Consider the following 18,254-nt stretch of genomic DNA (forward strand, 5'->3'; position numbering starts at 1 on the left):
ATTTTGCCACTCAGTCCAGCTGAGGGAGCGCGTTCCGGCGGGAAAGTGACGTCGATGCATGAAATGTGCTCACCGTTTACTCATCTTTGTAATCGATGTCTTCTGAAGTGAAACGATACGTATTTGTAAGAAAAATACCAAATATTTGAATATTTTTTAAAACTTTCGACCAACTCTCTCCTGCGCGTGCATGCGAGGGTTGAGAGTTCAGGCTTGACGTGACGTAAGCGTGCCGAGAAACTCACGCAGATGTTGGATGCCGTCAGTTTTTTTTGAACAAAAAACAAAAACCCTCCAGAGGGTTAATTATTTTTTTTAGTAATGGTCACAACAAAATACACAGAATAACAGAGACGGCAGTTCTCGCGCGAGTTTCACACGAATCTCCCGCGAGAACGTCATGAAAGCTTCACGTTGTTCATTAATATGCTTCGTCAAACGCAAAGTCGACTGACTCTCATGCAGGCGCTGGTGACAGTTGGTCAGAAGCGAAAAGATGAATAGCCTAAACCATGAGAAAATTTCGGGGTGTACTGTGTTTTCTTATAATACAGAACAGCAATGAGATTCCTTAAGATTCATCAGCTGACAAACAAGAGCAGGAGGAAGCCAAGCGAGAAACAACAACAACCAAAAAACGGACAAAACGTTTACTTTCTGTCAGGAAAGTAACTCTTTAGAGTTTGAAATGAAAAGTTGATTTAAAAAAATGAATAATAAGTGTTGTAGACCTGTTTTTAATGAAGTTGTTTTTCAAGTAAAGGTTTCGGAGTCAGTGATATCAGATTGTTTGCATTTTATTAATTACTTACCCTGTAACTACATGAAACAAGAGGGTAACAAGCTCCACTTTAATTTACGGCCCGTAATGTCATACGTTAGCCTGGTAATACCAGACTCTGCTACTTCACTTTGCTTCGTAGACAGAGTCTGGAATGGCATAATAGAGAAGTGTTTTCTCTCTCGCTAGGGGACGCTTGTCTGAAGTTTAAAATCATTGGTTACCCGTAAGCCAATCAGATACGTTTAGTTATGACGTATGTTATCCGCCTGTACAGCCGCATCGAAGCACAGACATCATGCATCGAACTCAAATCTATGATTAAACTTCCACTGTAAACCTGTTGTAAACACATGATGATGTGAGCGAAATACCGGAGTGAACATGGCTGTAAACGACTTTTGCAGATTATGCGAAGTTAATGCATCCCGAAGTTTGCATCCCGTGTCTCGTTTCCCATTTCCGCGGTCGTTTCGGTTTTCGATTTCTCTAACCTACAATGTAAAACTCGGCGCTTAGCATCTACGTCACGGCTCTCAGCCCGCCCTCTGTTCGTTGATTGGCCCGGCTGTTTCCAGACCGGTGGCAAACACAAAGCTCTGACGCTGTATCAGACTGAGTACAGAAGCGAAATGAAATTGAGCGGAAGTAGGAAGTCTGACGTAGTCAGGCTAGTCATACGTACCCCTTAGTTATAAAATATTTACAGTATAAATAATTTGTTATTTTCCTGGTTGTTACCCCTTTATTCCCGATACTTTACATATTGTTCCCCTATACTTACACATACTTACTGTATAGTTACACTATAATTATTGAAAGTTATGCTGTAAATTTGTTGTAATTACGCAGTACTTTCCGGGCTGTAATCTAAAGCGTTACCGCAAAAGTTTTACACTTTCTTCGTACGTTGAATAAAGAAGGTCTGGCGGAAGCTAGATATTTTACTTCATAAATTATGGATTTTTTTTTTACACAAATGCATCACTTCACTTCAGAAGGCCTTTATTAACCCCCTGGAGCTGTGTGAAGTACATTTATGATGGATAGATGTGGATGGAGACACTTTGTTCAGCTCATAGTGACCACCATTCACTGCCATTATAAAGCTCGGATGCATCAGGATATTTATTAATATATCGCCGATTGTGTTCATCAGAAAGAAGAAAGTCATATACACCTATGATGGCTTGAGGGTGAGTAAAGCTTGCCGTGATTTTCATTTGAAAGTGAACTAATCTTTTAATACAGTGTTTAATGAAATTCTTGGTTTGGAACATGAATGAGTGAGTAAATGAATAATTTTCATTTGGGGAGAAGTACTGTTTTCGATAAATCAGTTTGTTGCTAAATCACCTTTCTAGTAATTCCACATGGTTTACTACAGATGGAGAGATTATCAAACAGATTAAAGGCACAAACCAGGAGCTTGCTGAAATCAAAGAACTACTGAAGCAACAGGTAATTCAGAAATCAAATCATTGTCATTGCAAATTCTCAGGGTAAATGATTTGTATAAAACCTCTGGCATCCACTCATAATCTTTTTTTTTTAAATATACACTATATTGCCAAAATTTTTGGGACGCCTGCCTTTACGTGCACATGAACTTTAATGACATACCATTCTTAATCCGTAGGGATTAATATGGAGTTGGCCCACACTTTGCAGTTATAACAGTCTCAACTCTTCTGGGAAGGCTTTCCACAAGGTTTAGGAGGGAATTTTTGACCATTCTTCTAGAAGCGCATTTGAACAGTTCACCGTGGAATATTTAGTATTGCGGAAATTTCACAAATGGACTTATTGCACAGGTGGCAACCTATCACAGTACCACGCTTGAGTTCACTGAGCTCCAGAAAGCAACCCATTCTTTCACAAATGTTTGTAGAAGCATATTGCATGCTTAGGTGCTTGATTTTATACACCTGTGGCCACGGAAGTGATTGGAACACCTGAATACTTTTGGCAATATAGTGTATCATGACAGCATGCTGTAAGGTTAAAGAACGCGATGTAAATGCTGATATATTTGGAGGGAATTCCTTTGTTGGAATGTATACCCCTTGTATACACAGCAAAAGAGTTAAATCAACTCTGCTCAGAGTACATATGGTCCATCTCTAAATACTGTTAAAACAACACTGAAGCAGAGTTAAAGTTAATGAGATAATTAAGCAATTAATTAAGTAATGATTGTGCATTAGTGATGAACACCTGCTGTTAACAAGCAGAATCGCTGAAGAAAAGAGAAACACAAGAACTACAACTGACTTCAGTCACAGCCTTATTAATTGCTTAATTATCTCATTAACTTTAACTCTGCTTCAGTGTTACTTTAACACTATTTAGAGAGGGACCATATGTACTCTGCGCACAGTTGATTTTACTATATACCACAGAGCAGTTGAACACACAGAGAGCAATGTTTTCCTGGACATACAAATGGTATAACAGAAAATAAAAGCAATATTTTGAACAAAGATATGAAATTTGTGTTAGAAACAATACATAAATTATTTTCATAACATTCCTGCCTATTAAAAAGTTAAATCACATTTTAGTTATACGTTTTTAAATAATACTGACATATGAACTATTTGTTTTATAGATACAGGAAATTGTTTTCCTGAAGAACACGGTTATGGAGTGTGAAGCCTGTGGTGAGGAATTCTAAGCTTATTATTACATCCGATTTATAATTGAGATTGTAACTGCTAAATATCGGATATTCTTTCTCTCTTATCTCCCTGTAGGCATGAGAACAGTAGATCCACAGCCTTTATGTGATCCCAACCCTTGCCACGCTGGTGTGGAGTGCATTTTGACACCCAGCGGCATCAAGTGTGGTCCGTGCCCGGAGGGCATGACAGGAAATGGAACTCACTGTACTGATGTTGATGAGGTGAGTGGGCTGCTTGGGCTGAATTAGTGTGAATTCCAATCAGAAGTGACCATCCTTACTCACTCCAAAGGGGGCTCTTGAAGTGGTGACTCTAGAGGGAGAAGGAAATTGTGTCTTAAAAGGTAGCATGTGTGTGTGTTCCCTCTCTGCTCTCAACGCTATAAAACTTCTTCTTCTTTTGACCCTGCAGGTAGTCATTTTTACCTACCATATCTACTATTAAACATATTTCTTACCAATGAAACTAAATTTCATATGAAATGCATGACAAATATTTGTTAACAGGGTTATAGTTAACTAAAACAAAACCATAAAAAAACTGTTACTTAAAATAAAATAAATGCTAAGTGAAATTCATTAATTTCAGCTAGATATCAAAGCAACTATTTCACATTTTTCATTTAGTTCATCTTGATGTACTAAAATAACTAATAACTAAATTAACTATATTAATAACAATTAATAACTAAAAATTAATAACTATTATTAACTAAAATCAAAATAAAAAACCTGTAATAAAATGGAAAAAAAAACCAATCATAAAAAATGTAAACTTTACCTAAAACTAAAATTCAATAAATTAATACATTCAAAATATTAAAGAATATAATACTAAAATAACACAGGTGTTTAATATATCAAAACAAAACAACTCATACAACTTATATTATTCTATTTATTCATGATCTCGAACTCTGCTGCCATCTAGCTTTAAAATACATCGCAAGGACGATAAAATTGTTAAAGGTGCCCTCGAATGAAAAATTGAATTTATCTTGGCACAGTTAAATAACAAGAGTTCAGTACATGGAAATGACATACAGTGAGTCTCAAACTCCATTGCTTCCTCCTTCTTATATAAATCTCATTTGTTTAAAAGACCTCCGAAGAACAGGCGAATCTCAACATAACACCGACTGTTACGTAACAGTTGGGGTGTACGCCCCCAATATTTGCATATGCCAGCCCACGTTTCCAACATTATAAAAGGCATTAGACAAGGGCAGCCAGTATTAACGTCTGGATCTGTGCACAGCTGAATCATCAGACTAGGTAAGCAAGCAAGAACAATAGCGAAAAATGGCAGATGGAGCGATAATAACTGACATGATCCATGATAACATGATATTTTTAGTGATATTTGTAAACTGTCTTTCTAAATGTTTCGTTAGCATGTTGCTAATGTACTGTTAAATGTGGTTAAAGTTACCATCGGTTATTACTGTATTCACGGAGACAAGAGCCGTCGCTATTTTCATTTTTAAACACTTGCAGTCTGTATAATTCATAAACACAACTTCATTCTTTATAAATTTCTTCAACAGAGTAGCATTAGCCGTTAGCCACGGAGCACTATCAAACTCATTCAAAATCAGAAGTAAACAATATAACAGTATACAATACTCACATAATCCGACGCATGCATGACAAACACTTTGTAAAGATCCATTTTGAGGGTTATATTAGCTGTGTAAACTTTAAGGCACTGTTCAAGGCAAGCGCGAGCTCTGTGGGCGGAGAGCACGGGATTTAAAGGGGCCGCAGCATAAAATCGGCGCGTTTATAATGATGCCCCAAAATAGGCAGTTAAAAAAATGTATTTTAAAAAATCTATGGGGTATTTTGAGCTGAAACTTCACAGACACATTCAGGGGGACACCTTAGACTTATATTACATCTTTTAAAAACATAATCTAGAGCACCTTTAAAATTACTTCCTCATATTGACCATCGCACGTACTCTTCACTAACGGTCTTGTGGAAGGGCCCTTCATGAAGGTATTCAGTTGTTCGGTTTTGTTTGGATCTGCCTTACGAATGATGTCCCCTTCCTGAAGTGCCTTTCAAGGGAGCATTTTGAATTTGCTCAACAACTTGAATTATTTTATTTATGTTAACTCAAACTCTTCCGCCATCTAGTTTTAAAATGAATCGCAAAGACTCTCCACCCTGGGTCACATGACCATAAATGGTAAAAATTACTTCCTCATGTAGTATGTACCCTTCAGGAAGGGGCCCTTTGTGAAGGGATTCACTTTCATTTGCAATGCCACTACAAATGGCATCCTCTTCCTGAAGTGCCATTGTATTTCACTAATGTTTCTTGTGTACAGTGTGCTGTAATGCCATGTCACATGGGGGTGAGATGCATTAACACATCACCTGGTTTTCGCTGTGGCCCCTGTCCAGCTGGGTACATGGGCCCCCAGGTGCAGGGGGTCGGACTCGCCTATGCTTCTGCCAATAAGCAGGTATCATTTCTATATGAGAATATTTCAATTATTCAGATGTAGGCAATCAATGAATAAAATGTTTGAAATTAAATGTAAACTCTTATATGCAGGTCTGCACAGACAATAACGAGTGTGAGAACTCAAATGGAGGCTGCGTGGAGAACTCCAACTGCATCAACACACCAGTGAGTGATGCTTTATGGTCTTTTGCCGCTGTCGCCTTTGGCTTGCTTAGTTGGGGACACTTGACATTTGACTTGACATTTGATATTCAACAGTATTCTTGACATTTATTCAACAGTGCTTTGATCTGCCTGCATTGACACTATTCTTGAAGAGCTGCTGTGCAGCAAAAACTATGTACCAGTTATCACTGTAAAGCTGCTTTGATACAATCTGCATTGTAAAAAGCGCTATATAAATAAAGGTGACTTGACTTGACTTGACTTGACTTTTGGTCTCAGCAGCAGAGCAGTGTCAAAAACAGTGGTTTGCAGGCCAACAATTGGTTCTGGTCTGATACACTGTAAAAAGAGACTTCTGCTAGTAGTTACTTCTACCTGATCTGACACTAAAAAAATGTATCAACTAATGTGGTGAGGCAAGGAACCATTAAGGAATAGTTTGACTTGAATCATTTAATGTGCCCACATGAAGCACAATGGTTAAAAATGTTTTCAGTAAAAGGTCACAGACATGACATGCACAAAAATTTGATTAAAAGGAAAAAAAACACTTCCCTTATCTTTTGTTCATGTCAAAATATGTGTGACTAAGCCTATACCAAGATTCATTGCACACCGGGGATGACTAAAAATTTTTGAAAGAAAATGCCGGATTACACTTTTAAATGTAAGTATAGACCCATCTTTGATTTTTAACAGGAATGAAAGCAAGGCTGTGAGGGTTAGACATACAACTCTTCAGTGGGTTGTACTGATAATCAGTGTTGGGGGTAACGCATTACAAGTAACTTGAGTTACGTAATCAGATTACTTTTTCAAATAAGTAACGCAAGTTACTTTTTCACATTTATTGACTGACATGTTGTCCCCATGTTGAGAGAAATAAAGTGCAGAGATATTGTGTGCGCTGTGTAAGCATGATGGTTATTGTAGTTCTAGACTAAATGTGAACATGCATTTACTCATCTCACTTGCACGAAATCATTCAGTATTCCTCAAAATGAATGAAAACAGTGAAATGCAATCTCAGAATTTTTGCAAACCTGTAATAATTCACTATATTAAATTACACAAATATACTTTATGTATTTAATCTAAATTATTAACCAATGTCTTTGCTGCTGACCTTCAATTCAACCATACTAATAAGCAAAAAATACTTTAGATTAGATTTAGAAATAAGAACTAGAACTTCCTTCTCCTGTATCCTATTCTTCTTAAATCCAGAACGGCAGCACATCTGAAAGGTTTGTTTGAGCTGCGCCCTCTACTGTACAGGTGTAAATATGCTTTTCCTTCAGCCTGAGGCTTATTGATTTCACTTTTGGTGTGAAAGGGCCTTTTTGCCAAAAATAGAACTTTTTGTTGTTATTAAAAAACAAACAAACAAGCAAGCCCAGCCCCGGTGAGAAAAAGCACCGCAAAAGTAAAGTAACGCATTACTTTTCATAAAAAGTAACGAAGTAACGCAATTAGTTACTTTTTTAGGGAGTAACGCAATATTGTAATGCATTACTTTTAAAAGTAACTTTCCCCAACACTGCTGATAATTAATATCTTTGGATTGTCCTGTTGACGAAACACTGCAAAAATTGTCTTTTCAAGAAATTTCAGTACACTGAAAAAACTCCAGACAACATGAGCTGTGAAAACTTATAAGTCATCTACTGTAGGAGCTTATACAGCTTTTTTCTTTTTTTTTCTGTTTTTTTATACAGCAGATGCCATTTAAAATAGTAAGGCTGTCCCTCACAACCTTGCTTTCATATCTGTCACAGTGCTGCTCTGAATAAGATCTATTGGGTTTCAGCTTACTTGCATATCTAATGATACAAATGTTTTTTTTTTTTTAAGTACTGGTTCAAATGACATATAAGATATTGACATATTTTTACCAAGATATAATTTTATAGATAATTGATGTTCATTTATGTCCATTATGTACATAAATGGAACTAGATGAACATAGTTCAAGTTGTGAACCCTGTTTTGTTTTCAGACAGTTGAATATAACTTTCAAAGAAGTACAAACATTACCGGCGCTCATCAATGGCAACTTTCACAGCTGCTAGGCGACAAAAGCAATCCACCATCAGATCGTCCTATTTAACAATGCTCAGTTTGAAGCCTTTGAAGGATGCAACCTCTGAATTGGGTCACCTTGTCTATATGAATCATTGTGTGTTTATGACAGGGCTCTTTTCGTTGTGGTCGCTGTAAGACTGGTTTTGTCGGGGATCAGGCGAAAGGCTGCAAACCTGAGCGGGCTTGTGGTAATGGTCAGCCCAATCCTTGCCATGCCAGCGCAGAATGCATTGTTCACCGTGATGGACAGATTGAATGCGCAGTAAGTCAATGATCATGTTTCACACCTGCAACAAATGCAAACCCCTACAGGGATGTCTAACTGATATAATCTGTTTTAGTGTGGAGTTGGGTGGGCTGGGAACGGATACTTATGTGGAACAGACACTGATATTGATGGCTTTCCTGATGAAAAGTTGGAATGTGTGGAAAGAAACTGTGCAAAGGTAAACAAAATAAAATCATGAATAAAAATGTATTGCAATAAGCGTTAAGTAAAAAGTGAAGAACTCAGTGGTGAGATCTCAGTAAAATGGTTTTCTAGGACAATTGCCTCACCGTTCCAAACTCTGGCCAAGAAGATGCAGACAAAGATAACATCGGCGATGCATGTGATGAAGATGCAGATGGAGATGGGATCCTAAACACAGAGGTAAGAGGTTAAATGCAGTGTTATAATATCACCAGATATATGTAAGCTTTGTTCTAATACCCGATGAGCTGCCTTGCTGTCTGCTGCCTGCATAGACAGCTGCCTTCTAAGGAAGCATCCTAATGAAACTTCATTCAAGTAACTGAACTGGACCAGATCCAGCCCACATCTGGTACATGTGGATTACACACGGACCAGATGTGGGCCGGATCTGGGCCGACACTATGTTGCTGTCTGGGGAACGTTCTACATAGGCAACAGTTTCGCACAGCATACAAAAAAACTGCATGTAAATGGAGAGGAGACTTGACTCACTATTCATTACAACAGAGTTTGATGTTAGCATGTTGCTAAGCTAATATTACACTTAAAAGATTACATTAAAATGCATATCACAGACAAAGTTCATTGAGAGGAACTCCTAGATTGCCTTCTTCGTAAATATATGTGTGATGCTGCTTAAGAATTTGCTCAAAAGCTATCTTAAAGGATTCCACTTTTAAATACACTTTTCCTGATAAATTTACTCACCCCCCATGTCATCCAAGACTTTCATCATTCTTTCTTCAGTCGAAAAGAAATGAAGGTTTTTGAGGAAAACATTCCAGGATTATTCTCTTTACAGTGGATTTCAATGGCTACCAACAGGTTGAAGGTCAAAATTACAGTTTCAGTGCGGCTTCAAGGGCTTTAAACGATACCAGATGAGTAATAAGGGTCTTATCTAGCGAATCGATCGGTCATTTTCGAAAAAAATACAACCGTTTATGCTTTATAAACAAAATATCGCCTTGAACGTACTTTCCGCTTCCGCATTCTTCATAGCGCTTACGCTGAATGTCCTACGCCTTCCCTATTCAAGTTACGAAAAAAAAACGAAACTGGCGCCGCGTTCGTTCCGTAAGTAGAATAGAGGGTATGCACGTGACGTCACCGTCGACCGTTAGGACTGCGGTTACGCACGCTGAGTGGCAAAAAGACTGAGCAGCAGCAATTGGTTTTCAGCGTGAATGTCGCGAAAAACACACAAAACACATTAAAAACGGGAAAGAGCTTTGCGGCTGACTGTACAAATAGATTTTACACAAACCCTGAGGTATATATTTAAAAACTAGAGAAAGCAACAGAAAAAGAAGCAAATGGATCACTGCAAGTCACAGAAACAGCTGGACTTCAGGCAAAGAAACATGGATTTGCAGTTATCATTTTGTGTCGAATTGTTGGATTTTGAGGTAAAATCGTACCTTATATATTGTATTGTTATATATTATGTTGACGACTCATCAATTAAATATTTTCCATCTTATATTATGCATAATTGGGTGTTTTTAAATAAACAACACTGTCAAAAACTATACTATAAAACTATATATGTGTTAGGGCTGGACAATATTATAATAATATAAAAGTGATTAAGCAGATTGAAACCTACCGATATTGTAATTATATAAAATATTCACAGCCAGATTTGCTTTATGTATTTCCCCGGCGTCAAATCAGGCACATATAAATGTCAGGAAACACGACTCCTGGCTGCATGTCAATATCCATGGATTAGGTTTATTTGACAAGTTGTAAGAAACACTTCCGAGTCCAACCTTTAGGGTAATTCGTTAGTTTTACTTGCGTTTTCGCCGTTTCTCCTATTAATCCAGTTACGCAGCAGGTTATTTTGCCACTCAGTCCAGCTGAGGGAGCGCGTTCCGGCGGGAAACCGGCGATGCATACCCTCGTAAGGCGTAGAACATTCAGCGTAAGCGCTATGAAGAATGCGGAAGCGGAAAGTACGTTCAATGCGATATTTTGTTTATAACTACATTTAAACAGGAAACGACGGAATTTTACCGTACATATTTACAGCGGGTCTATTCGAACGGGATTAGTATTACCTGAGGTCATTTTTCCGGACCTTTTTACAGAAGGTAAAAGTCGGCGTAATCTTTACTGACATTGTCCGTAATGATTACCTAGGTTGACTGCTTAACTTTTAAAACATACTTTAAATTGGGAAAATGTCCAATGTTGTCTAGATAGGCAGCTCACTAAGATTTGGTGAGCTGTAATCTCCAACTACCACTTATCATGACCTTCTTACTGCTTACTTCTTTGATAGGACAACTGTGTGCTCGTCCCCAATGTCAATCAGAAGAATATTGATCAGGATGATTATGGAGACGCTTGTGATAATTGCCGTCTGATGAAAAACAATGACCAGAAGGACACAGATAGTGATGGTCAGGGTGATGAATGTGATGATGACATTGACGGGGATGGTAAGACTTTAGATGTTTCCTTCATTGGCTTACTATGAACAGCTGCATTGGTCCAACTGAGAAGATTTGCTTTCCAGGAATAAAAAATGATGAGGATAACTGCAAAAAGGTGCCAAACCGTGACCAGAAAGATAGAGATGGTGATAGTGTTGGTGATGCTTGTGACAGCTGTCCCTATGTCCGCAACCCTGATCAGGTCTGATTAACACCCTACACTAAGTCTGAATTCATTTCTCACTTGTAATTTCTCTTTTTACTTATAATGGTTTGATGTCAGAGTTTGATTTTAGAGTGCACACCCAAGTCAGCTTAAAAAAAGTGGTCTGGGTGTTGTCTTGCAAACCTTTGAGATCTGGTTGTCCAGACTCAAAAGTACAATGTAAAAAAGACACTGAGTGATGAAGGTGGAATCAAACTCTGAATCCAAGAAATTGAGGTATAAAAAGAGCCTATGTAACTCATGATTCTTCTTCTTCCTGCTACAGATGGATGTGGATAATGATTTAATTGGCGATCCTTGTGACACCAACAAAGACAGGTATTACAAAACTCCAATACACTCTAAAAAATGCTGGGTTAAATATAGACAAACCCAGGGACTGGGTTGTTTTCACCCAGCCATTTTTTTCAACCAATTATGGATTTATTTTTTTAGCCAGCAATATAGTAATATAGTAAAAGGCATGTTTTTGCTCACCCCCAAATTGGGGCAAATTTGTGGGGTATTTTAAGCTAAAATTTGACCAGACCAGAGACTTAAATTACATCTTGTGAAAGAGGGCATAATAGGTGCCCTTTAACCCAACCTGCTGGGTTTGTCCATATTTAACCCAACCCAAGGTTGTTTTTAACCCAGCATTTTTTAGAGTCTAGAGGGTATGCAAAGACGTCACTTTCCCGCCGGAACGCGCTCCCTCAGCTGGACTGAGTGGCAAAAGAACCTGCTGCATGACTGGATTTAATAGGGGAAACTGCGAAAACGCGAGTAAAACAAGCGATTACACTAAAGGTTGGGCTCGAAAGTGTTCCTTATAACATGTCAAAGAAACCTAATCCATGGATATTGACATGCAGGAATTGTGTTTCCCGACATTTATATGTGCCTGATTTCGATGGGGAAATACATAAAGCAAATCTGACTGTGAATGCTTTATATAAATACAATATAGGTAGGTTTAAATCGGAGTGATCACTTATATTAATGTTATATATTTCGTCATATCGTCCAGCCCTAAAACTTGTATAGTTTTTGTCAGTGTTTATTGAAAAACACCCAATTATGCAGAATATAAGATGGCAAATATTTAATTTGATGAGCAATATATAACAATACAATGTAGAGGGTATGATTTTACCCCAAAATCCAACATTTTGACACAAAATTATAACTGCAAACCATGTTTCTCTGCCTGGAGTCCAGCTGTTTCTGTGAATTGCAGCGACCAATTTGCTTCTTTTTTTCTGTAGCTTTCGGCAGTCTGTAAAAATATACCTCAGATTTTGTGTCGGATCTATTTGTACAGTCAGTTGCAAAGCCCTTTTCTGTTTTGGATGTGTTTTTTCAGCATTCATGCTGAAAACCAATGCTGCCACAGTCTTTTGCCACTCAGTGGGCGTAACCGCAGTCATAACGGTTGACAGTGATGTCACGTGCATATCCTCTATTGTTGATTGACATTGGTAACACCCATAACCAGAATGTTCAATCCAAAGCTATGGTCTCTATCCTCAGTGATGGAGATGGACATCAGGACTCTCGAGACAACTGTCCTGCAGTTATCAACAGCTCCCAGCTAGACACAGACAAGGATGGCATTGGAGATGAATGTGATGATGATGATGACAACGATGGCATTCCTGATCTCCTTCCACCTGGTCCAGACAACTGTCGTCTGATTCCAAACCCACTGCAGGAGGACTTTGATGGTCAGGTTTTAAACCTTGGAAACCTCACTTTACACCAAACTGTTATACTAATACCATTATTCTGAATAAAATAATCTCCTGTTCAAAAAATCAGTGTTTTGGATGATGGTCCCAATATGGAATGCTGGTGTCCCGACCAGCCTTCTTAAAGGTGCAATATGTAGGATTTCTGTCCGCTAGAGGTCGCTAGAGGCCTATTCAAAACAAAGGCGTAGATTGATGACGGCAAGTTTGAGCGAGGAATCTTGGGACATGTGGTCTTCACTTCAACGGACGGTGCAAAAGAATAGGGATTGGACTCGGGAAGAAATCATGTTCATGGATGTGATTATTAACGTTACTGTAGTATGAAGCAGAGCAGGAGCGAGTGTTGTGGAGCTGAACGAAGAGCTGGAGCGATTGATCAACACACGCCTCACGAGCAGCGGGACTTTTATTATGACACAGTCGCCGGCGCCGCTTCCGCTTTTCCGGTCATGAGTATGAGGTAACGCAGCTCTGTTTATCATATTAGATACATTTGAGAGTGTTGAAAATGATGTTATAACGTTACTCTGTGCGTTCGCTCGGCGGCTGCTGTGAGACACTGTTACACACTGCAGTAAGATAGATCGATTTTACAATATCATATTAAATGCTGAATGGCTTGTGTTGATAAATGGCATGCAATTCATTTTAAAACGTATTGCATGATGTAGAAAATGCTGTATTACTGTTACTAAAAATAAAGCTGCATCTGATTATGCTATGTTAGCTACTTCACAAAATAGTGTTTTTCTCTGAGGCATGGTAAAGCATGAGACTCGCAAAAAATCAAGAAAATTAGATTTAAACAAACGTGTTGAGCTATATAACAATAATTAGTTTTCTGTCTGTAAGTGTAACCAAACAGTTTATCTCTTGTCTGTTAAAACGTGTAATACATTAAAGCGTCTTTGGTGTTTCTTCAAAATAAAACAAACCGGAAATTGCAACTTTCTCACGATTTACAAATAGTTGGAAACATTTGGGATATTGTAAGTACTCAAGTGAACAAAATATATAACACTGGCCTAGTGGTTTTTGGATATTGTGCTGCAAAAAATCTTACATATTGCACCTTTAACTAGTTTAACTGAAAATACTTTATCAACAAATTTAACACCCTGCTTGGGGTTGGATCTTCAGATATTTTCTGATCTTGTTGGCTTGTCATGTGTATGTCAAATCACAATCATCTGCATAATTTTTTTTGACTCTTGATTTGCAGGTGATGGGATTGGAAATGTTTGTGAGAATGACTTTGACAATGACACATTTAGCGACAACATTGATGTTTGTCCTGAGAATGCTGAGGTCACTCTCACCGACTTCAGAACCTATCAGACTGTTGTTCTAGATCCAGAGGGTGATGCGCAGATCGATCCAAACTGGGTGGTGCTTAATCAGGTCTGTCTGCCTCTTTCTGCCTCATAGATGGTGGCAGTCAAAGTTCTCACAGTGTAAACTTACTAAGGAATGCTCATCCTTTTTAACAGGGAAGAGAGATTGTTCAGACCATGAACAGTGACCCTGGACTCGCTGTAGGTAAGAGACTATGACAAGGAAAATCAGTATAGTAAATGTGCTGTCAAGTTGATTCCAAGCTTATCCCCTCTGGTTACTCCAACAGGCTACACGGCGTTTAATGGTGTGGACTTCGAAGGGACATTTCATGTGAATACTGAGACAGATGATGACTATGCAGGCTTTATCTTTGGCTATCAGGACAGCTCAAGCTTCTACGTGGTAATGTGGAAACAAGTCGAGCAGATTTACTGGCAAGCTAACCCTTTCCGAGCTGTAGCTGAGCCTGGTATCCAACTAAAGGTGTGATATGGTTTCTTTAAGTGCAATTCAACTCAATTCACATTTATTTGTATTTTCACAATACATATAGTTTCAAAGCAGCTTTACAGAAAATGCATGTCAACATTACAATTCAGAGTAATCTTTTATCAGAGGTGACTGTGTCCAAATTATATAATTTCAGAAATGTATATATACAGTGGGTACGGAAAGTATTCAGACCCCCTTAAGTTTTTCACTCTTTGTTAAATTGCAGCCATTTGCTAAATTCATTTAAGTTCTTTTTTTTTTTTCCTCATTAATGTACACACAGCACCCCATATTGACAGAAAAACACAGAATTGGTGACATTTTTGCAGATTTACTAAAGAAAAACTGAAATATCACATGGTCCTAAGTATTCAGACCCTTTGCTCAGTATTTAGTAGAAGCACCCTTTTGATCTAATACAGCCATGAGTCTTTTTGGGAAAGATGCAATAAGTTTTTTACACCTGGATTTGGGGATCCTCTGCCATTCCTCCTTGCAGATCCTCTCCAGTTCTGTCAGGTTGGATGGTAAACGTTGGTGGACAGCCATTTTTAGGTCTCTCCAGAGATGCTCAATTGGGTTTAAGTCAGGGCTCTGGCTGGGCCATTCAAGAACAGTCACGGAGTTGTTGTGAAGCCACTCCTTCGTTATTTTAGCTGTGTGCTTAGGGTCATTGTCTTGTTGGAAGGTAAACCTTCGGCCCAGTCTGAGGTCCTGAGCACTCTGGAGAAGGTTTTCGTCCAGGATATCCCTGTACTTGGCCGCATTCATCTTTCCCTCGATTGCAACCAGTCGTCCTGTCCCTGCAGCTGAAAAACACCCCCACAGCATGATGCTGCCACCACCATGCTTCACTGTTGGGACTGTATTGGACAGGTGATGAGCAGTGCCTGGTTTTCTCCACACATACCGCTTAGAATTAAGGCCAAAAAGTTCTATCTTGGTCTCATCAGACCAGAGAATCTTATTTCTCACCATCTTGACAAACTCCATGCGGGCTTTCATGTGTCTTGCACTGAGGAGAGGCTTCCGTCGGGCCACTCTGCCATAAAGCCCCGACTGGTGAAGGGCTGCAGTGATGGTTGACCTTCTACAACTTTCTCCCATCTCCCGACTGCATCTCTGGAGCTCAGCCACAGTGATCTTTGGGTTCTTCTTTACCTCTCTCACCAAGGCTCTTCTCCCCCGATAGCTCAGTTTGTCCGGACGGCCAGCTCTAGGAAGGGTTCTGGTCGTCCCAAACGTCTTCCATTTAAGGATTATAGAGGCCACTGTGCTCTTAGGAACTTTAAGTGCAGCAGAAATTTTTTTGTAACCATGGCCAGATCTGTGCCTTGCCACAATTCTGTCTCTGAGCTCTTCAGGCAGTTCCTTTGACCTCATGATTCTCATTTGCTCTGACATGCACTGTGAGCTGTAAGGTCTTATATAGACAGGTGTGTGGCTTTCCTAATCAAGTCCAATCAGTATAATCAAACACAGCTGGACTCAAATGAAGGTGTAGAACCATCTCAAGGATGATCAGAAGAAATGGACAGCACCTGAGTTAAATATATGAGTGTCACAGCAAAGGGTCTGAATACTTAGGACCATGTGATATTTCAGTTTTTCTTTTTTAATAAATCTGCAAAAATGTCAACAATTCTGTGTTTTTCTGTCAATATGGGGTGCTGTGTGTACATTAATGAGGAAAAAAATTAACTAAAATGATTTTAGCAAATTGCTGCAATATAACAAAGAGTGAAAAATTTAAGGGGGTCTGATTACTTGTTATCAAACAATGTATTAATTTAAGGCAGAAACAATGAGCTCATTGAAGTAATGAATACATGTTAACAATGATTAGGATATATAGAAAAATTTGGACATTTCATGCATGCTGATCCAGCATGTCATCTGAAGTCCTTGCAGAGGTTGGGGTCGTCTCTCCACAGGTGTTGAGGCATCTGAAGTCTTCATAAGAGGCTGGATCCAAACTGGAGCTGATGTTTTCTCTAGTCAAAACAAAAAAAGCAAATGGAGAATAATTCACGTAGCTGCAGATAACATTAGGCAAAGATAATCATGTGCATTTGATCTGATATAACTGGAGTACAAGGATATGAGATACAACATTGGCCAAAAATATGTCTTTAATCTAGATTTAAACTGGGAGAGTGAGTCTGATCCCCAAACATTATCAGGAAGGCTATTCCAGAGTTTAGGAGCCAAATGTAATAACGTTCTCCCTCCTTTAGTGGACTTAGGGTATCCTGGGTACTACCAAAAGTCCAGGATGGTCCAGCGTGATGGATTATAGGGCGATAGAAGATTGGTTAAATACACAGGAGCTAAATCATTTAGGGCCTTATAGGTCATTAGCAATACTTAATAATCGATACGGAACTTAATAGGTAACCAATGTAGAGTAGGGGTTGAACGACTTCAGATTTTTTAAAGTCAACATTTCTGTGATTAAAGTTGAGTTGACGTCGACTAGTCGATGACGTCATTAATGAACAAATAAGGGGCCGTTCACACAGTTTTCCATTCCAATGCTTTCCTTTTCTATTGATTTTCTATGTAAATACGCGCTTGACGGATGTGTATATGACCGTTGCGCTCATGTCTTGCATCTTTTGCAGCATCTCGCGCATGACACAGCGTTCTAAAAATGCGGTGTTCAAGTTTAAATCAGTTAAACTTTTAAAAAACGCATCTTGAGACCTTAAATTTTTCCATATTCCACTGCCCGAGTTTCGTGTTTTTGAAAGCAAAAATGCGTTCTGTGTGAAAGGCCTCGAGCTGAGACTCGAACGCGGGTTGCCTTGAGCACAGCTATGGCATATGCCCACAAGCCTATTGCTCCTACATAAGTTTATTTTTATAATTTCTTTTGTCTTTGGGTTGTTATATTTCTCCGTTTTCTGCTCGTTCTAAATCATATACAGATAAAGTAGAACAGTAAAGATACATTTATATGAATGCATTAGTGAGAGAGCGATTGCATGTGAATTAATTCTACCTGGCAGCATCTCTCTACTAAATTATGTTTTATTAACAATGTTCGGGAGGAGCAGGTTCAGATAATTAAACTAATTAGCACAAGTGGAGAGCATTCAGTTAAAGGTGCCCAAGAACGTTCTTTCACAAGATGTAATATAAGTCTAAGGTGTCCCCTGAATGTGTCTGTGAAGTTTCAGCTCAAAATACCCCATAGATTTTTTTAAATAAATTTTTTTAACTGCATATTTTGGGGCATCATTAACAATGCACTGATTTACACTCGGCGCCGCCCCCTTAAATCGCATGCTCCCTGCCACACCAGCTGTCGACTATATTACAGCACATTTACAAAGTTCACACAGCTAATATAA

The 18,254-nt window shown here is 38.7% G+C and overlaps 1 protein-coding gene across 2 annotated transcripts in view; it reads left to right on the top strand.

The window, feature by feature from the left end:
* Positions 1-18,254, top strand: part of LOC125256702 (cartilage oligomeric matrix protein) — a 34,512-nt gene that overhangs the window by 12,478 nt on the left and 3,780 nt on the right. Inside the window, exons 3-17 of one of the 2 annotated variants that reach the window (XM_048172900.1) lie at positions 2,169-2,242; positions 3,393-3,441; positions 3,538-3,686; positions 5,801-5,938; positions 6,031-6,105; positions 8,300-8,452; positions 8,532-8,636; positions 8,735-8,842; positions 10,956-11,115; positions 11,193-11,311; positions 11,601-11,653; positions 12,848-13,041; positions 14,291-14,469; positions 14,559-14,607; positions 14,693-14,889. In XM_048172900.1, the coding sequence (XP_048028857.1) occupies positions 2,169-2,242; positions 3,393-3,441; positions 3,538-3,686; positions 5,801-5,938; positions 6,031-6,105; positions 8,300-8,452; positions 8,532-8,636; positions 8,735-8,842; positions 10,956-11,115; positions 11,193-11,311; positions 11,601-11,653; positions 12,848-13,041; positions 14,291-14,469; positions 14,559-14,607; positions 14,693-14,889 (1,802 nt within the window). Of the gene's footprint in view, positions 1-2,168; positions 2,243-3,392; positions 3,445-3,537; positions 3,687-5,800; positions 5,939-6,030; positions 6,106-8,299; positions 8,453-8,531; positions 8,637-8,734; positions 8,843-10,955; positions 11,116-11,192; positions 11,312-11,600; positions 11,654-12,847; positions 13,042-14,290; positions 14,470-14,558; positions 14,608-14,692; positions 14,890-18,254 lie in introns of both variants that reach the window. The other variant, XM_048172899.1, reaches the window with a different exon arrangement.

This window comes from Megalobrama amblycephala, linkage group LG21 (assembly GCF_018812025.1).
Source record: "Megalobrama amblycephala isolate DHTTF-2021 linkage group LG21, ASM1881202v1, whole genome shotgun sequence".
NCBI classification, from domain to species: Eukaryota; Metazoa; Chordata; class Actinopteri; order Cypriniformes; family Xenocyprididae; genus Megalobrama; species Megalobrama amblycephala.